Below are 20,212 nucleotides of genomic sequence, written 5' to 3' on the forward strand. Positions count from 1 at the left end.
GGACTAAGGGCCAAGACTCCCTAGCCTCATTCCTCTCAACAGCCTCAACGTCACCTCTCCCATCTGCTTCATCTGGTCCTCCTCAGCCCAATATGCCACCTTGTTGTACATCAACATCCCCTTCTCCGATGGCTTTATCCACACCTCTGTCCATATCTAGCCCACTAAGTACCAAATGTATCTTTATTTTGCCAACTGTCACCCATTTCACACCACAAAATCTCTCCCATTTAGCCCGGCCACCCATGGATGGCATATGTGCGGTGATGTCAATTCCTTCACCCAGTAAGTTAGTTAGTTAGTTAGTTAGTTAGTTACATGTTCCATAGATCATTTAAACAATTCTTTTATCGAAATTATGTGGAATGAGTCAATTTACAGGATATGTAGACATGATCAGTGTTAACATTAATGAAGAAATTATTATTTAAGCCCAACTCACAAAACTAGACACTTTCTTTTTTTTTGTGCTGAACGTCTCATGGTGACCTTCCCAAACAGGCACTACCCCCAAACCTAGTCCACAAATGGATTTCCTGTTCCAAGTGTTCACACATCCATGGAAATTAGTTTTATAGCGCACAACAAAATGCCGAACGGTACTCTTGACAAATTGATGTACACAAGACATAGTCTATACAAAAATTTGATGGTACACTGTAAAGTGTGATTTATTACTATAGTATGAGGTCTTATGTGTGATGTTTAATGTGGTGTGTGTAAGTTGCTACAGTGTAACTGTGACTTTACTGAAAAGTAAACACGCAAAAATGATGATGTATGTTGTCCTATATATATACTGATCAACAGAAAAGTCACTGTGCTAACAAAATTTTGAATATTCTCTTATGCAGAAACTCATATGCAACTCTTAACTTACACAGTTTATGTCAATGTTTTACAAGTATTATTAATTTCATATTGACACCAGCTATATGACAAGATACATCAGTAATATTAAAATTTTCATGTTCACATTACATTACAATCTTCACAATTCTGCAGTGGGTCATACGTAACAAGCATCACAAGAAAGATATCACAATAGAGAGAGAAAAAGCATCTGATGATTGGAATTATTTGGCATAACATGTTTCACACAAATTAAATAAAAATCATGACTGTCGGATATAATGAACCCATTAATTTTTATCATCGTAAGCATGTTTTACTGTGGATAAAATGAAATTGTCAAAAATCAGACCTAAAATAACCTTGCAGCCCAAAGAAACTTCTAGCTGAACAGGCTATTTTCCTACGTTAAAAATATGGTTCAGATTGTTGTTATTCTTATAACATTTAAATAGCAGCTACGGTCAATATTCCCATAAAATATTTGTTATTTTTATGTAATTAAAACCAATAAAATCATTAAATCTCAAGATCGGGTCACGTGAATGAAAACGCTCTGTTGTTGGCCGATGTTCTGGTGACATTGCAGACTAGGAGTGTGACAAAGCTATACTTGTGTTATAAGAGCATTAGCTGAAGTTACAAGGCTCTTACATGTTTTTCTGCAAACAGTTTAGCTGTTTAGTGATGGAAAATGCAATTACAACATTTAAGTAACAACAGAAAGGAATTTTGTGAACACTGACAGTGGAAGCCTTGCGAAAGTTGATGTGCTTATGCTCCACCCATTTACAGTGGAGATATGTGCAGTAATGGACATTCTTTTCACTGCTCCCTGCAACATCATTGAAATCGCGCAAAACTAAAGAATTGTAGAACTTTTGCAAATGGGTATATATATATTATAACTAGATTGTTATGAGCTCAGACCCAAAGCACAATAAAATTATTCTTGGCAAAAGTGCTGATTTCCTCTGTACAAGACACTAAACAGAGAAACTGTTTTGTGCAGGCATTCAGTGGCACAACAGACAGTGCATCTGAATGCAGATAAAGGGGTCACATGTTTGAATCCGATAAGTGTCCTATACTTTTAAAAGTTTTACACAAAATACACAAAATAATGTTAGCAAGAACTGATTGCAGCAGCTGTTTCAACTGCGGAATGTATTACATATAGTTTCACATTAGACTTAGTCTGAGAAATCGACAACAGAGGATAAATGCATAAATGCATTTACTTTGTGAACAAACAATTTACTTTTTTGGAAATCATTGCTAGTAGTGAAGACATCACCATATGCCCAAAGTACAATGAGGTGTAGGACGATGAGGTTATAGGGAAAGGTACAAAGCATGTACAACATGCAAGTGACACAAATGTAAAGGCCGTGATGTTTGTGAACGTAAACTAACATTAGCATCTGAAGCAGACTTACTTCACCTTTATGTGACATGATGTAACTGCAAAAGTTTAAATAGTAAGGATCCTAGCTGGACAGTACAAAGGCAAGAACTTTGTTTCTAATAAAGTAAAAAATGTGTTGTCACATTAACTAGAAAATATCTTTCTGAACGTGACATGTGTGAATAGCAATTGCAAATATAAGCGCATGTAGACACCAAGGAAAACACAATAATATTCTGTTTCTGATCAGTGTGAAAGTTTTGTAATTGTGATTTGGTTTTTAAATGAGATGACTGTAGAGTCGTTTTGCACATAAATTAAAATATTCTTTCAGATTAGATTCAAACCAGAAATCTATGGGCACCATCTTATAAAATTTGATGGCCTATCGCTCTAACAACTGAGCCACTGAATAATTGAGGTGTAGCTGGAAAAGCAATTTCCACTGTGTGTTTAATTTCACTGAACGACACGATCCTTCACTGTAACAATGGGAGAGCATATCTTGGAGGTAAGTTAATGTTAACTTGAAAGTGCAACACATTTCTAATTAAGTTAGTGACTTGTTCGTCAATGTGGTGCCAGGAGTTTTTATAGATGTATTTGTACAGTTCAGTACTACACAACATTTGTAACACATTTTCCAAAACAAGACATCACTGTGAATTAGCATTATTACAGTAGGAGCAGCAAGCTAGCCAGTGATGTCCCATGTGTCACGGATAGATCATTTTAGTGGGCTTTGAATTATTTGAATTTGATTTATGTTTTTATAAACGAATTCAAGATGAATAAAAGCATGCTAGGGACATAAAATGACATAATTAATCATTTAAGACAATTTCCAGGAAACAGTCAATTACCACATTGAAACAGTGCTGATTGATTGGTGGCTACTGAATCTTGTGTGTTACATAATAATTTTCCTCCATTCTTAGAAATTTCTTTTGATTACAAGAAATTATCACTGATGCTGTAGCTACAAGAAAGACAAACATCCTGTATGATGAAACCACAGACAGAATGTGACACTGTGTTTTTGTTGTCTTTTTGGAGTGTCAGCTGCAGAAGAAAGCTAGTCATTCCCTGCTGTTGTGAAATTGCTAGAATCAGTAAATGCAACAAAATGTTCTCACATAACACTGGATACACTATATGAGCACACCAAACCACATGTGTGTTTGTTAGGAACAGTGCTCTGGACGTGACACTTTGCTATGAATCTTTAAACTGGTAACCAACAGATTTATGGTCAGCCCTGCAGGATTCATGGTATCAGTTCCCTACATGACATTAGGTAGGTGTACCAGCTTCTTTGGCTCTTCAGTGTACATTAGGACATGCTGCATTCAAATGTGTGTCTAGCATGGCAGGTAACTCTGCAAAAAGTAAACTTGTTATGCCGAAAGGCAAGTATCCCAATCCTAACTAGTTTCAGGCTAATTATTTACAAATAAAAAAATAAAAATAAATAAATAAATAAATAAAAATAGATGCTAATTTTACCAAACACAGATGTTAATTTTGCAAAAAATAGGTGCTACATTTTCAGGTCCCTAAATTAATGAGACACTGAGGACTCTCCAATAAAAGCCTTCAATAATATCATGTACCTGTCTAGACATCCTGCAAGCATGTATTTTGTCAAATAGGCAATGGTGGACAACTGAATCCAAGGCTTTCTACTCTTGTCTTCACTATAGGTGGGTGTCTCTCATCCCTTTCTTTTTAACCTTCCCCAACTTGTCCCACTCTCCTCTCCATTGAAGGCACTATTAGTTCCGAAAGCTGGGTATTGCATCCCTTTTGCTTATATGTGTCTATTGGTGGCATTTTACATTTTGCATCCTTAACGTAAGTACTGGTCAGCATGTTTGTCTCATAACTGATTAATTTTCTTGACTTATTTTAACTTACATATAATCAATCACAACTTTGCTCTGAAGAGCAGAAAGAAAGCAAAAGATTAGGTAAGTCTAAGACAATTTTTTTAAACATTCATGTGACATACAGATGAAGCCACTTTTTGGAAGTTAATAAGAATTTTTATATTTCCAAAATGCATATGCTGTACCCACATTTAACTCCTTCGCTGTGGCAAATCTGTTGCAGCCACAACAATACAATAAGAATAACTTGCCTGACTTTTGATAGATGTGGTAACACAGCTCTTCCTTCAGCAGCAACAAAGCCTTCAGATAACTTCCAACCACTTTGTGGCCTTGCTGGATCCACAGCTTCCAAGGCTACACTGAATTCATCGGTCCATTCAGGGTGAGGAAGATCAATCAGGTCATACAAAAGTTCCAATACTGCTTTCTGCAGGAAAAGAAAAGTATAATCAGTCCCATTAAAATCAACAACATTACAGTTTCGAACATACATGCCACAGAATACCCCAAAATAATATTTGTATTATATCACTAATAAAGAACCCAAATAATTTAATCCTTGAGTGGAAGTGAGGCAACGGCCTTGCCGCAGTGAATACACTGGTCCCCGTCAGATCACCGAAGTTAAGCGCTGTCAGGCGTGGCCGGCACTTGGATGGGTGACCATCCAGACCGCCATGCGCTGAAGCCATTTTTTGGGGTGCACTCAGTATCGCGATGTTAATTGAGGAGCTACTCGACCGAATAGTAGCCGCTCCAGTCAAAGAAAACCATCATAATGACCGGGAGTGTGGTGTGCTGACCACACGCCCCACGTATCTGCATCCTCAGCTGTGGATGATACGGCTATCAGATGGTGCCGATGGGCCACTTGTGGCCTGAAGACGGAGTGCGTGCACGCTTGAGTGGGAGTGCCTGTGTATAAGGTGCGTCAGCCACATATAAAATTAATTTGCACCATTCCACTGTTGTTTCACAACTGTGATCCTATTCTTCATTATTGCTTCAGCTAACACTGTGATAAATTGTGTTGTCATACATACAAGTGATCATCAGTAATAAAAAACAAACTGTGAGCTAGGTGAGAAAAAATTTATGATAGCTGCAAGAACATGACCCAGACTATGAGCTAGCAGCACACTCCTACAATGAGGCAGTTATCTATGAGACAATTAGTAATCGAATAGGCAGTTGGCTGGTATCAGATACAACTGTGCTGCTTCGAGTGGGCCATTACTGTGGAGTGACATCTGTCCGCGACAACAAAGTGATACAATGAAAGTTTATTTCAACTTTGTTTAAATAAACAGTGCATTAGCTCATACTGTGTAAGTTTATGTTATCATTGTTTAATTCAGCTAAGATTACACTGTGATTCTGCTCATACAAATTTACCTTGGTAACATAAAGACAGCTATTCTTTACATGAGTACAAAGTCACTGCGCACCTGCTTGTCTTAAGAAAAACCGCGTGCCCACTCGAGGGTTAAAGTATCCACTCAATCTGACTATTCTAGCTGAAAATCAGGCGTGGAGAAGCAAGTGTGTTGTACAGCTAGCGACAAGTGCCAGGTAGCACTGGGAGCTGAGCCAAGGACATGCACTGCCAGTCCATGATTGTCTCCATATGACTGCATAACAGCATAATAAAAATTCTGAAAATGTGTAATCATGCAGATTCTTACGAAAATGGTTCAGAAACTTGTAAAGGTAATTAACCCAGAGTTTGAAATTTATCCGATCAATAATTTTCAGAAGTATTAATGCTTTACAAAAACAATACATATGCTGAGATTTGTAGCTATAAAGCTGAGATTTTAATAGTACATGTGATTGGGCACAAAACCATATTATGGAAGTTTCTGCAGTGTTATCTTCACTAGTTTTCAAGGCTCTTCAGGGAACTGTACATTTTGGCCTATAAAATAGTAAAATTTAACAAATTATCTACCATTACATGTTGTTGTTGCTGTCTATGTTGTTGTCTTCTCTCCTAGATTGGTTTGATGCAGCTCTCCATGCTACTCTAACCTGTGCAAGCCTCTTCATCTCCGATTAACTACTGCAACCTACATACTTCTCAATCTGTTTACTGTATTCATCTCTTGGTCTCCACTTCAATTTTTACCCTCCACATTTCCCTCTAGTACTAAATTGGTGATCCCCTGATGCCTCAGAATATGTCCTACCAACCAATCCCTTCTACTAGTTACATTGTGCCACAAATTCCTCTTCTGCCCAATTCTACACAGTACCTCCTCATTAGATATGTAATTTACCCATCTAATCTTCTGCATTCTTCTGTAGCACCACATTTCAAAAGCCTGTATTGTCTTCTTGTCTAAACTGTTTATTGTCCATGTTTCACTTCCATACATGACTACACTACAGACAAATACTTTCTGAAAAAGACTTCCTGACACTTAAATCAATACTCAATGTTAACACATTCCTCTCCTTCCGAAATACTTTTCTTGTCATAGTCAGTCTACATTTTACACCTCCTCTCTCCTTTGACCATCATGAGGTATTTTACTGCCCAAATAGCAAAGCTCATCTGCCTCATTTCCTAATCCAGTTCCCTCACCATCACCTGCTTTAATTCAACTACATTCCATTATCCTTGTTTTGCTTTTGTTGGTGTTCATCTTATATCCACCTTTGAAGACACTGTTCTTTCTGTTCATCTGCTCTTCCAAGTCCTTTGCTGTGCCTGACAGAATTACAATGTCTTCAGCCCGCAGGAAAGACTTCCACACATTCGCAGTCTCCTTAACAGCACGCAATTTATTGTGCGTACTGTTATGCCAATCCACCTCCCAAAGCCGAAAAACCTTGCAGTGTAAGACAGAACGCAGGTCAGTTTTAGAGAGGCCCAACCCCAGAAGCGGTTTCCACGTAGCTTGTTTGGCCAGCCTGTCAGCAAGTTCATTGCCTGCGATCCTGATGTGATGTGGGGTTCACACAAACACCACGGAACGACTGGACCATTCCAGGGCATAGATGGACTCCTGGATGGTCACTACCAAAGGATGGCGGGGGTAGCACTCGTCAATAGCTTGCAAGCTGCTCAGGGAGTCAGTACAGAAGAGAAACGATTCACCAGAGCATGAACGGATGTATTCAAGTGCTCGAGATATGGCCACCAGCTCTGCAAGGAATACACTGCAGTCATCGGGTAAGGAATGCTGTTCGATATGGCCGCCATGAACGTAGGCGAAGCCAACGTGACCATCACATTTGCGCCGGTAGACAACACGTCATTTATGCTAACACCTGTTGGGGTCTGGTACCTGAAAAGACGTTTAATCTTTGCTCACTTGGGTCACATGGAGTACAGGGATGTGATGGGCATCTGCAATCTCAACATGTGGGGCTGGAAGTACAGTGGGAAGACATATGGGAGAACTTCCAGCATTTAAAGCATCACATTGGGGAGGGATATAGGGCTTCAAGTCACAGCAGTAGACCATCACCTTGACCTTCTCGGGTAATGTATCACCCTCGAAGGCTAAGATTAAGGCACCAGTAGCAACCTGATTATCCCTCGGACCCCAGTGGCCACGCCGAACAAAATGTGCACCTCGCCGTTCTATATTGGCACAAAGCTCATCACACTGCAAAAGAAGGTCCCTGTGAAATATGATACCCTGGACCATATTTAAGCTAATATGGAGCGTGATGGTTACAGAAACATCCCCCAGCTTGTTACAAGTGAGTAACACCCATGACTGGGCAGAGGATGCTGTTTTGATCAAGACTGACCCAGATCTCAATTTGGACAATCCCTCCACCTCCCTAAACTTGTTCTCTAAACACTCTACAAAAAACTGAGGCTTCATTGTCATGAAAGATTCCCCCATCAGCTCTTGAACATACAAGGTACCAGAGCAAATAAGAGCCGCTGCCATCCTTATCCTGATGTTCCTCCCATGGTGTGACCAGGGAGGGGAACGATTTGGGGTCATACTTCCGTGTGTTGAATTGAGCCCAAGAATGCTTAGAGACTGCTGGTGTTTGACCACCAGCAAGAGATGATGTACTACACTTCATTGCATGTCATCCACCCTGATATCACCCACTCTGACCAGGGGACCTCTCCATGGGTGCCACCCCGCCACAGCAAAGACAACCTGACAGGATGGCCATTGCTGGGAGTCCCAATGCCCCAGGGTGATGGGCATCTACTCTTTGGCTTACGTTGGGAGTTAACGGTGCAGGCATCAGCAGAGTGATCCCTATGTGGTCAGGGGGCTATAAACAACAGGGAACATGGCGGACCCACCACAACGGACTGGCTAATTTGCTGGATATGAAGTGCAAAGAAGTTCATGGTCATCGTCGGTGAAGAAAGCGACACTGCATAGTGCATGGTGGAAAATGCACCCAGGAAGCTGCCCTGACCCAAGAGATGGAGAAGATGGAGAACGAGCGGAACTGCACTGTGACGACGAGAATGTGGGATAAAGATCTCACTACACAATAGACATGATGCACCATGTGAGGTGCCCTTCCCCAATTGGCTCGCTCTTCGGGAAAATTTAGAAAGACAGAGGTCAAACCCGAATGGGGACAATCACATAAAGGCCAAAACGTGTGAAACTCCTTTTAGTCGCCCCTGCCTCTTACGACCGGCAGGAATACCTTGGGCCTATTCTAACCCCCAGACCCACAACAGTTAGGAGGGGGGTGAGGAGGATGGGAGGGGGGTGGACGTCTATACCTCATTAGATGGAGGTTTGCAGATTTGGCTGCTCTGTCAAGCAGGACAGGTGATGATCTGGTGACAGAATACAATGCTGGAAGAAGCGGTGGTGTTTTGGATCACATCATTTGGTGCACATTGTCAAACATGGGGCTCTGCAGCAGATTACCCATACATGTTCGAATGTTGACTCAATGACACTGTCAATTACAGCAGCAGTGAGCATGAGATCACAATATTGGACTGTGGATTAATGGAAGTGTGTTTCTTGGTCAGATGAATCACAATTCTTGTTACACCAGGTCAATGGCCATGTCCTGATACGCCACAACTGGGTGCACAGCTTTTGGAAACATGCACTGTTGCATGGATGCAGGCCATTGGGGGCAATATTATGATATGCAGGATATTCACCTGGGCTACCACGGGACCTGGAGGTAGTAATCAAAGACACCATGATGGCTGAGAACTGTAAACATTACTGTGGACCACCCACATGCTTTTATCCTTGATATTTCCTCCAACAGTGATGACAACTTCTAACAGAAAGGCCAGAATTGTGCAACAGTGCTTTGAGGAATATGACAGTGAACTCACATTTTTGTGTTGGTCACCAAATTTGCCTGATCTGAACCCAGTGGAAAACATGTGGAATGATACTGAGCACTATCTCCATGCTCTGGGAATCTACCAAGGACTTAGATATGCCACAAAGAACTACTGCTGTACTACATTCTAAAAAGTGAACCAACATGCTATTAAGCAGGTGATCATAATGTTTTAGCTCATCAGTGTACAAGTGCACAGAAGATTTCATTTTCCTCTTATTTCCATTTTTATTTCAAACTGAAATCTTTATTAAGCATAATTTTATTCAATTGCTGTTTATAAACCATCTTTAAAAGTTGTACTTCTGATACTTGAAGTTATAGCTTCCCCTCACATTCGTATTGACCATCTATCAACAAACCATCACACTTCACATGAAGATTCTGAACTGAGATTTTACCTCAATTACAACATCATTAATTACAAGAAATTAAAATTATTCTTATCTTGAAATATTGGGCAGTCTTGGCTCCAGACTGCATTGTTCCCACAGCAGTTGATGATACAGTGGGATATGGGCAATCAGTCCCAGGGTCACGGGCCACGTTTACACATTTTCTGCCAGTTTCTTCACATCTGCAACTCAATGTTATGTGGTCCAATTGCTGTCGTTTGTATCGCATAATAGTTTTAGTTATGTAAGGTTTGACAGAAGTCAGAGGAACAATGCCGTGACACACTCAGGTAGTAACAGAGAACTGATGGTCAACTCGGTATCTCTCCATTATTTCTTCATATTGTTTGTATCATGTCAACTACTCCCTTTGTCACTCATTCTTGTTCAAGTTCAGAGATATTCATTTCCATTATATTGTGGCACATGACCATGTCCTTGCTTAAGTTGAGGGAGTTGTGAATATCAACAACTATCTCAAATTCACCAAAGCTCCATCTGCTTTACTCTGTTACTTTCAACCCACAAGGAACTATTTCACAATATTTTAGTCATTATTAAGATACCTGCAAGTCCCCTCTACACCTGTGTGAATATGAAAATGGGAGACTTAAATTTCCCCTCCCCCCCCCCCCCCTTTCCTCTTTATAACTAGAAACACATTTTGATTCATTACTTATTGTGTTCATTTACTAATTTTAATCAGACTAACAGAATGACTAGCCTCCTGCAGTCTTTTAGCTTGGTGTATGTGAATAGACCCAGATGGTACACCTATCTCATTGGGAATATGGTGTTGTGTATGGGATTCACAATGGTGTTCCCACAAAGCAACCAGGGATGCAAAAATCCACCCAGACAGAGCCCCACCTGCCTGGATAACCCTTATACAACTGAGGGCCCAGCTCAGGAAGCCTGTGTTCATCAAACTCATACACAAACAACAAAGTCGGAGCTTCCCAAGGTATTTACCATTTGGCACAATCCAGTGGGCACATGTAGCTTACTGAATGCCAAGGATGTGATATTGCTGACAAAAACTGAAATTCAGAAACAAAATGAGTTGTCTGCTTGGGTAATACAATTTACAATGAGTGAACTGAAAGACTAAGATTTTAAGATCTTCAGACGTTGCAACTGCGTAAGCTTCTGATCAAAAACACAGTTTTATTTAGCAATGTTTTGTAGGCTGTATACCTCATTCTCCATTACCGAAAAATAAATAGTAATGTGTGAGATGATAAACGAAACATAAGAAAATTTATAGTTTTTCCACTCAGTCCACCAATCTTGCAACTGCAAGCTTCTGTAATAGTGTCATGGCTGGAAGAATACCAGGGAACTGACAACTCTTCCATGAATAAGGAGCACGTAACTAGACTTCGAACCATGATGATCGCACACTAAAACTTACCATAAGAGAATTGAGGTCAGAGGTTCATGTTCCTTCAACATGTGTGTTGCAGCCCAATGTCAAGGATATCAGCTCCAGTAATTGTCTTCTAAGACAACACAAATATATTGTGTGTGTTGCTGCTTAAGGAAGCCCACTATACAGCTGCCTCCACCAGTCAGGTTATTGTGGATGGAGTGATATCTGCTGATCCACTATGAAGTCAACTAAGAATTTTCTGGATTCGATAGCCATATGAAGTAGTTGTTCATAATTTAATCCACTATCTTTCCAACAAAACAAATGGGGTGGGGGGTGGGGGGAGGGATAGCAGGGTAAGAGTAGGGATGATTAAGTGCTGCTTGTGGAAGCATATAGGGACATGATGGGGTCAGGGTAGAGCACTAGGTGAGTCGGGAAGTTAGAGGGGGTGGGCCAGGATGGGGAGGGAATGGGGGGGGGGGGCAGCAGGAAGGAGAGAAGTAAACAGACAGTGGGTGCATTGGTGGAATAGAAGGCTGTGTAGTGCTGGAGTGGGAGCAGGCAAGGAGATATGTCAGTGGTAACTAACGAAGGTTGAGGATAGGGGGATTTCGGGAAAATAGGCCATTTTGCAGGGAGTTTTCTCGCCTGCGCAATTCAGAAAAGCTGTTATTCATATGAAGGATCCCAGTGGCACAGGCTGCGAAGCAGTCACTGAAGTGATGAATGTGGTATTGGGCAGCATGCTTAGCAAATGGATGCTGCAGCTGTCTCTTAGCCACAGTTTGTCAGTGGCCATTCTTGGGGTCAGACAGCTTACTGACAGTCATGCCCATGTAGAAAGCAGCACAGTGGTTGCAACTTAGCTTGTAGATCACATGACTGCTTTCACATTTAGTCCTGCCTTTGATGGGATTGGTGGTGACAGGAGTACAGTAGGTAATGATTGGGGGGAGTATGGGTCAGGTCTTGCATCTAGGTCTATTACAGGGATGTGAACCATGATGCAAGGGCTTGGGAGCAGGTGTGGAGTAGGGATGTGTAGGTTCAGTGGGCTGTGAATATCACTGTGGGAGGTGCACGAAGGATACCGCATAGGGTATTCCTCGTTTCAGGGTACGGCAAGAGGTAGTCAAAACCCTGGCGGAGAATATTGAATCATATTCTCCGCCGGGGTTGCTTCAGTCCTTGAGTACTGACATATGAGAGGAATGCTGCTTTGTGGCTGGACAGGGGGACTTTGGGAAGTGGTGGGTGAGTGGATGGAGAGATAAGGCATGGATCATCTGTTTCTGTACAAGGTTGGGAGGGTAATTTTGGTCTCTGATTGCCTCAGTGAGACACATGGTATATTTGGAGAGGGACTGTTCATCACTGCATGTGGGACTGTGCATGCTGCTATACTTCATTAGTGGCAACTGTTTGAGGTAGAGGTACTGCTGGTGATTGGTAGATTTGATATGGACAGAGATACTGATGTAGGCATTTTTGAAGTGGAGGTCAACATTGAGGAAGGTGGCTTGTTGGGTTGGGGAGGGTCAGGTGAAGCAAATGGTGGGGAAGGTGTTGAGGTTATGAAAGAATGCAGATAGGGTGTCCTCTCCCTCTATCCAGATCACAAATATGTTATCAGTGAATTTGAACCAATGAGGGGTTTGGGATTCTGTGCAATTAGGAAGATTACTCTAGATGGCCCATGAATAGGTTTCCATAGGATGGTGTCATGCACGTGGCCATTGCTGTACTGTTTGTAGGTGATGCCTTCGAAGGTGAAGTAATTATGGGTGAGGATACAGTTGGTCATGGTAACCAGGAAGGAGGTTGTAGATACCCAATACATCAGACGTTAGGAAAGGTAGTGTTCAATAGTGGCTAGGCCATGGGCATTGGGGATGTAAGTGTAAATGGAGGTGGCATCAACAATGATGAGCAGGGCACCGTAAGATAAAGGAACAGGAACTGTGGATGGTCGGTGGAGAAAATGGTTGGCATCTTTTATATAGGAAGGTAAGTTGCAGGCAATATGCTGAAGATGTTCATCTACAAGAACATAAGATTCTCACAGTGGGGGCAGAGTAACTGGCCACTGTAGGGTGTCCTGGGTGGTTAGGTTTATGGACTTTAGAAAGCATGTAGAAGTTAGGAGTGCAGGGAGTGGTAGGTATGAGGAAGAGAGACAGACTCGTGGGAGAGGTTCTGGAATGGGGTCACTGTGGTACACTTTGTAGGTGGACAAATCTCACAGCTGTGGAGTCATTCCATCAGGTAATCCCTGTGGTTTAAAACCACAGTGATGGTGCCTTTGTCTGCAGGTAGGAGTATAAGGCCGGGATCTGATTTTACGTGGTGGATTGAGGTTCTTTCTGTGGATGGAAGCTTAGCTTGCATGTTGAGGGATTTGAAGAATGATTGTGAGGCAAGGGTTGAGGTTGAGAAATCCTGAAATGTTAAAAGGGGAAATTTTGGGGCAGTGGGGGTGACTCATGGTTGGATGGGGGAGTGACTTGAGATAAGCAAGGTTCAACATTGGTTTTGGGTTGAGTCTGATTGGTAAGGTTGGTAGCAAAAAATGTTTCCACTGTAGGGACCAGTGGAAGGAGAGAAGGTCTTTAGCAAGTCCAGCATGACTGAATTTGGGAGTAGGACAAAAGATAAGGTCTCTATAAAGGATTGATATTTTTGTGAGACCAAGGCTTTTGGACAAAAGATTCATGACTATGTTTCAGGCCTGTTTAGGTTCTGCTTTCTGTATGGTGGCGGGAGGGAGTTTCTGAGGGTATGATAAATGTAGTAGGTCTGCAAGGCAGGGTTTGTCAGGTACGAGGGGATGTGGGGGAGGTTTGGAGGCTGTTGTAGAGGTGGTGGATGGTGGTAATCCAAGGTAAGAGTAGGAGGTGAACAGGCTGGAGAGTTTTTTGAGGTGGCATTGTGAATGCTGCTATAGCTCCTAGATTGCAAGAGTTTCAATGTGAGAGATACAGGAATTTAGGATTGCAGTGCAGGAGAATTTTACAGAAGCAGAGGTGGTATCACAAGGTGTTTTTGGCCTGATTTACATGGTTTTGCAGGAGTAGGTTGGTGACGGTGAAGGGCATGAAGGTCATTGTGGAAGGAGGGGTTGCAGCTGGAGATGGGTAATTTGATGGTGAGGCCATTTGGGGAGATTCCATGAGCCAAGCAACAATGCAGGAATAGTACATGGGACTGCGGTCTGGCTGAGGATGAGGAAACTTCTCTGTATCAGTGCAGATGGAAGGAGCAAGGATCCACTGTGGAGGATAAAAACGCTTAAAATATGTAAATTGTGTAGAAATGTGTGCAAAAACAATCACAAAGATACAGAAAATGCATAAAAATACATGGAAAAAAAATCAGCAAAAGGATGGTACGGATACAAGATGAAACCTGAGGGAGTAGGACCAATAGTGAAAGGCAAAAACAGACTGAAACTGACATGAAAACACAAGAGATCAAAGATAAAAATAAATAAAAATATGACAATTTGGGTGCATGTTGGTGAGTGAATATATGCGAAGGAGGATGACAGCAGATGAGACTGGACTATGTGAGGTTAGTAAATTAATACTGGAACAAGAGAGGAGAAAGAGTGCGGGGTGGGATGGGGATTGGGATGACACTGGTTGGTTGGTTGGTTGTTCGAGGGAGGGGACCAAACAGCGAGGTTATCAGTGCCTTGATGTAGGATGGCAGAAATCAAGGAAGAAACAGCACAGTCCAGTCAAGAGGAAGGGATAGTATGCAAACAAAGAGGGAAAAAAAGACATCTGGGAAGCAGGTGGTGGTGGTGGTGGTGGTGGTGGGATGTATGGGTGGTGGTGGTGGTGGTGGTGGTGGTGGTGGTGGTGGGTGGTGGTGGTGGTGGTGGTGGGATGTATGGGTGGTGGTGGTGGTGGTGGTGGTGGTGGTGGTGGTGGTGGTGGTGGTGGTGGTGGTGGTGGGATGTATGGGGCAGGTCTTGCAATGTCTGCACCAAGGTCTGTTACAGAGACATGAGGCAAGAGGTTGGGAGTAGCGGTAGAGTAGGAATGGACAAAAAGAAGCAATCTATCCTTATCATAATAATATTGTCAATACTTTGATGTTCACTACAGCCAATGGCTTCACATCACAATGTAACCCGTTCAGGAGGTGTGACTATCCACCTCCAAAAACTTTAGTGAGATAATGGTACGTATGTGTGTACATCCAGCATCTCCTCCGAAACCACTACATCAATTTCAATCAAATTTGGCAAACAAACAAAAAAACTTCAAACGTATCAGCACTGTGGAGTTTATTGTCACCTAGGTCGAACAGGAGTAGATACATGAGCAATAACACATTTTTCTTCAGCCCCTGCCATACAGGCTACCCTGTATAACAGGCATGTTGTGTGGCAGTCATACCAGCCTGCCGTGTCAACCTGCTTTGCAGGGCAGCCTATAGATCAGGAAGCAGAAATGGTTTTCTGCCCCCTGAAGTGTAGACTGCCTTGCATGAATGCTGTGTTGTGTTTGAGCAGAGTCGGCCTGGGTTATCAACATACTTTACATGGCAGCCTATACGTTGGGGGCAAAAAACAGTTTTCAAGTTCAGACATGTATGCTATCCTGCACAACAGGCATGTTGTGAGAGTAAAAACAGCCTGCTTTATTGATTGTTTTACAAGAGTTATATGTGCTAAAGGACATGGCTGTGGGAAGGCTGTATTTGACAGAGGGTGGATGGGCAGAGAAGGAGTGGCAAGAGGGGATGGATAGGGAGAAGGAGCAGGAGGGGATGGACAAAAAAGTGGGGAAGGAGGAGAAAGACAAAAAAGTGGGGAAGGAGGAGAAAGACAAAAAAGTGGGGAAGGAGGAGAAAGACAAAAAAGTGGGGAAGGAGGAGAAAGACAAAAAAGTGGGGAAGGAGGAGAAAGACAGAGAGAGGGGAAGGAGGATGTAGATAGGGAGGGGGAAGGAGGATGTGAATGGCAAGAAGTGGGGAAGAGGAATGGATAGGAAGACAGGGACAGGGGATGATGGGGGTGAGGCATAGGAAGACAGGGACAGGGGGTGAGGCATAGGAAGACAGGGACAGGGGGTGAGGCATAGGAAGACAGGGACAGGGGGTGATGGGGGTGAGGCATAGGAAGACAGGGACAGGGGGGTGATGAGGGTGAGGCATAGGAAGACAGGGACAGGGGGGTGATGAGGGTGAGGCATAGGAAGACAGGGACAGGGGGGTGATGAGGGTGAGGCATAGGAAGACAGGGACAGGGGGTGAGGCATAGGAAGACAGGGACAGGGGGGTGATGGGGGTGAGGCATAGGAAGACAGGGACAGGGGGTGATGGGGGTGAGGCATAGGAAGACAGGGACAGGGGGGTGATGAGGGTGAGGCATAGGAAGACAGGGACAGGGGGGTGATGAGGGTGAGGAATAGGAAGACAGGGACAGGGGGGTGATGAGGGTGAGGCATAGGAAGACAGGGACAGGGGGTGATGAGGGTGAGGCATAGGAAGACAGGGACAGGGGGTGATGAGGGTGAGGCATAGGAAGACAGGGACAGGGGGTGATGAGGGTGAGGCATAGGAAGACAGGGACAGGGGGGTGATGAGGGTGAGGCATAGGAAGACAGGGACAGGGGGTGATGAGGGTGAGGCATAGGAAGACAGGGACAGGGGGTGATGAGGGTGAGGCATAGGAAGACAGGGACAGGGGGTGATGAGGGTGAGGCATAGGAAGACAGGGACAGGGGGTGATGAGGGTGAGGCATAGGAAGACAGGGACAGGGGGTGATGAGGGTGAGGCATAGGAAGACAGGGACAGGGGGTGATGAGGGTGAGGCATAGGAAGACAGGGACAGGGGGTGATGGATAGGGTGAGCAGGCCAGGAAGAGATGGAAACAAGGATGGGGCAAGAGGATATTGAGTGAGAGTGAGTGAGTGAGTGTGTGTGTGTGTGTGTGTGTGTGTGTGTGTGTGTGTGTGTGTGTGTGTGTGAGAGAGAGAGAGAGAGAGAGAGAGAGAGAGAGGAGGAGGAGGAGGAGGAGGAGGTTGGTTTAAAAGAGGGGGTAAGGGACCAAACTATGAGGCCATTGCTCCCTCGTTCCAATTATAATAATTCCACAAGGGTGGGAATGAGACAACACAAAACAGAATGAAAGGAAAAACCACAACAACGACTGAAGAGCAACAAACACTTAAATGGACAAAAGGGGACAAGAAAACCACACAGACGTAAGAAACAGGCAGAAGATCTTAAAACAAGAAAGCAGGTGACCATGTCTGGCTGACCATGAGGATAAAAAGGAAAAACCAGCCACTCTGCAACACATTAAAACCCCCACCCAGAAAGCACTAAGGTGGAGGACACACAAGGACAAAGGGCATGTGCTAAAACTTAGAGCAAATGATAAACCACTTCATGACCACCGTACATGTCGAGAATCGAGAGGCAATGACAGTGGAGAGTCGCTGGGTTAAATGAGTCCTTAGGGCAATGTGAAAAGTTCAGGTGAAGCTGTGGCCTAGGTGTACAATATGGAGGTGTATGTGAATGAACCTCAAGTATAGGTGGTACAGCCAAGGACTCCATTCAGAAAGAAGGGATTGCACATGAGCTGCAATTGTAAGACCTAATCTGGGCTGCCGATGCGGGAGATGAGCTGCTGTGGGTGTGAAAAGGAGACGGTAATTTGGATGCGCAGGAGAACTATGAACGTGTGCAACATAACCGGAGAGCAATTGCGCACGCCTAACCTGCAATGAAAGTACTCAGGCCTTCACCAGGATACTGGTCACCGAACTCTTCCAAAAAGCTGCTGTTGCTAGGCAAAAGCCACAGTGGTGCACTGGGTTGAGTAAACGCAACACTGAGGGTGCCACCTAACCATAAGCAAAACTGCCATAGTCAAGGCGAGACTGAACAAGGGCTCTGTAGTGCCGCAGCAGCGTTGAGCGATCTGCTCCCTAGTTGGTGTTTCTCAGGCAGCAGAGGGCACTGAGATGCTGCTAGCACTTCCGATTAAGCTGACAAAGGTGAGGAAGCCAAGCCAATCAGGCGTCAAAAACCAGTCCTAAGAATTGAAACGTCTCCACTATAGCGATTGGATCATCATTAAGATAAAGTTCTGGTTCCGGACGAACGGTACGATGCCAACAGAAACGCATAACACATGACTTTGCAGCCAAAAACTGGAAACGATGGGCTAGAGCCCATGACTGCGCCTTTTGGATGGATCCATGTAGGCACCGCTCAGTAACACCAGTACTGGTGGAGCAGTATGAGATGCAGAAGTCACCTGCATACAGAGGCGGTGAGACAGATGGCCCTACAGCTGCTGCTAGACCATTAATGGCCAATAAAAATAGAGATACACTCAATATGGAGCACTGCGGGTCCCCATTCTTCAGGGTATGGAATGAACTAATGTGGACACAGAAAGTACGAAGCGACAAGAAATTTTGGATATTGGGAGTGGGCCTCGGAGACGCCAGAGTGGGAGGAGGAGATGGACAATCAGAGAGCGGGAGGAAGAGATTGGGGTAGCAGGGGGGAGGAAGAGATGGGCAAAAAGATTGAGGGAGCAGAGGGGAGGGGGGGAAGAATGATGACATGTGCAATATATTCGTCCAAAATGTACACAAACTATGTTGCGGGGAAAAAGCTAGTTCTGCAAATAAAATGCTTCATACCTCCATATTCCAACACAATAAGGTCTGTCCCTTACACATTGTGTGCACTTTTAAATTGTCTTACACCTAATGACACGCAACCCTTCGCTGAAAGTCTCCAAAACACGTCGTCTATAAGCATATGTGCGCTAGGACACAAAGGAATCTTCAAGACAGCCAAAATAAGGACACCATCAGCTATTCCTGAGTCCGTGGGCACTTGTCTCTTCATCTAAGAGATAGCATTAAGTCATGCTGGCTGCATCATCAAATCTTAAGTTTTCCTAACATAAATTAATATTCAACTTTGTGGTAAATTATTAATTGTAATATCCAGCCTGTTGCATCTCCATCTGTGGAAAAATCTGGAAGATGCTACTTGTACTGCTGTGTCAACTGTCAGTCAAGATTTACATTTCACTAAGTAATGTTGAAATGGATGTCAACTGTGTTAATGTAAAATTTCTCCATAATCCATGTTCCCAATCATAACAAAAAATAAACAATGAATCATGTCAACCTTTATTTCTGAAACAATAAACACCAAAAATAAATTCTTTGTTTCAGCAAGATGAAGATGTTTAACATTAGGATTGGTTCACAAACATTATTATAAGAATGAGAAATTAATTACTTACTCGGACCTCTTGCTGTCTCAGATACAGAATATCCACAATAGCTTGGAAGCCTGAAACATTATTTGGATGACAGAAGTGCAAGACACCAGGCCATGACCTAAGTACTGACAGAAGTGCTAAACGGCTGCTTACAAACTTCGAAACTCTGTCTTCTCTGAAAAATGCAAAAGCAGTAAAAGAAGTCTGCAAAAACAAATTGGTATGGTGTAAAGATAGGACATATGACATAACATTTTAAAATAGCAACTCTGTCGATTAGGTATTATCTTGCAAACTGACAGCAAAATGAGCAATGGAACAAGAACATATTCAGTTGGGCAAAACACATATTTAATAGCCAGATTTAATTTGTTTTAAATTTACCCACTCACAAGAGAAAGGATACAAGTTAAAACTTGGAAAGGAAGTTATAGAATGTGAAGATGGCAAAACGGGTGGAAACCTACTACAAAGTCCTGACCAGGAGAAAGAATGTTCAGAAAAAATTCAGATGTAACAGTCTACTAATAGCTATGATTTAAACTCATGAATAGCAATAATAATAATTTATTGGTAACACATAGGTCACAAGAAACAACGGGACACATTGCTGGGGAAATGGCAAGGGCAGGGGAGTGGGGGGTTCGCCTCAGGTGGGCAGCGGGGTGCAAAGGAAGTGGAGAGGAATCTGTCTCGCGTGTGT

At 43.2% G+C, this 20,212-nt stretch overlaps 1 protein-coding gene across 1 annotated transcript in view; it reads right to left on the reverse strand.

Annotated features, from left to right (window-relative positions):
* LOC126317525 (rapamycin-insensitive companion of mTOR-like) overlaps positions 1–19,713 on the reverse strand; it is a gene marked incomplete at both ends in the record, with an annotated part of 38,613 nt that extends 18,900 nt beyond the window's left edge. The window contains 2 exons of the mRNA XM_049993197.1: positions 4,401–4,579; positions 19,531–19,713. Of these exons, the coding sequence (XP_049849154.1) occupies positions 4,401–4,579; positions 19,531–19,713 (362 nt within the window). The remainder of the gene's footprint in view (positions 1–4,400; positions 4,580–19,530) is intronic.
* Positions 19,714–20,212: the final 499 nt, after the last annotated feature.

Source organism: Schistocerca gregaria, unplaced genomic scaffold, assembly GCF_023897955.1.
Source record: "Schistocerca gregaria isolate iqSchGreg1 unplaced genomic scaffold, iqSchGreg1.2 ptg000633l, whole genome shotgun sequence".
NCBI classification, from domain to species: domain Eukaryota; kingdom Metazoa; phylum Arthropoda; class Insecta; order Orthoptera; family Acrididae; genus Schistocerca; species Schistocerca gregaria.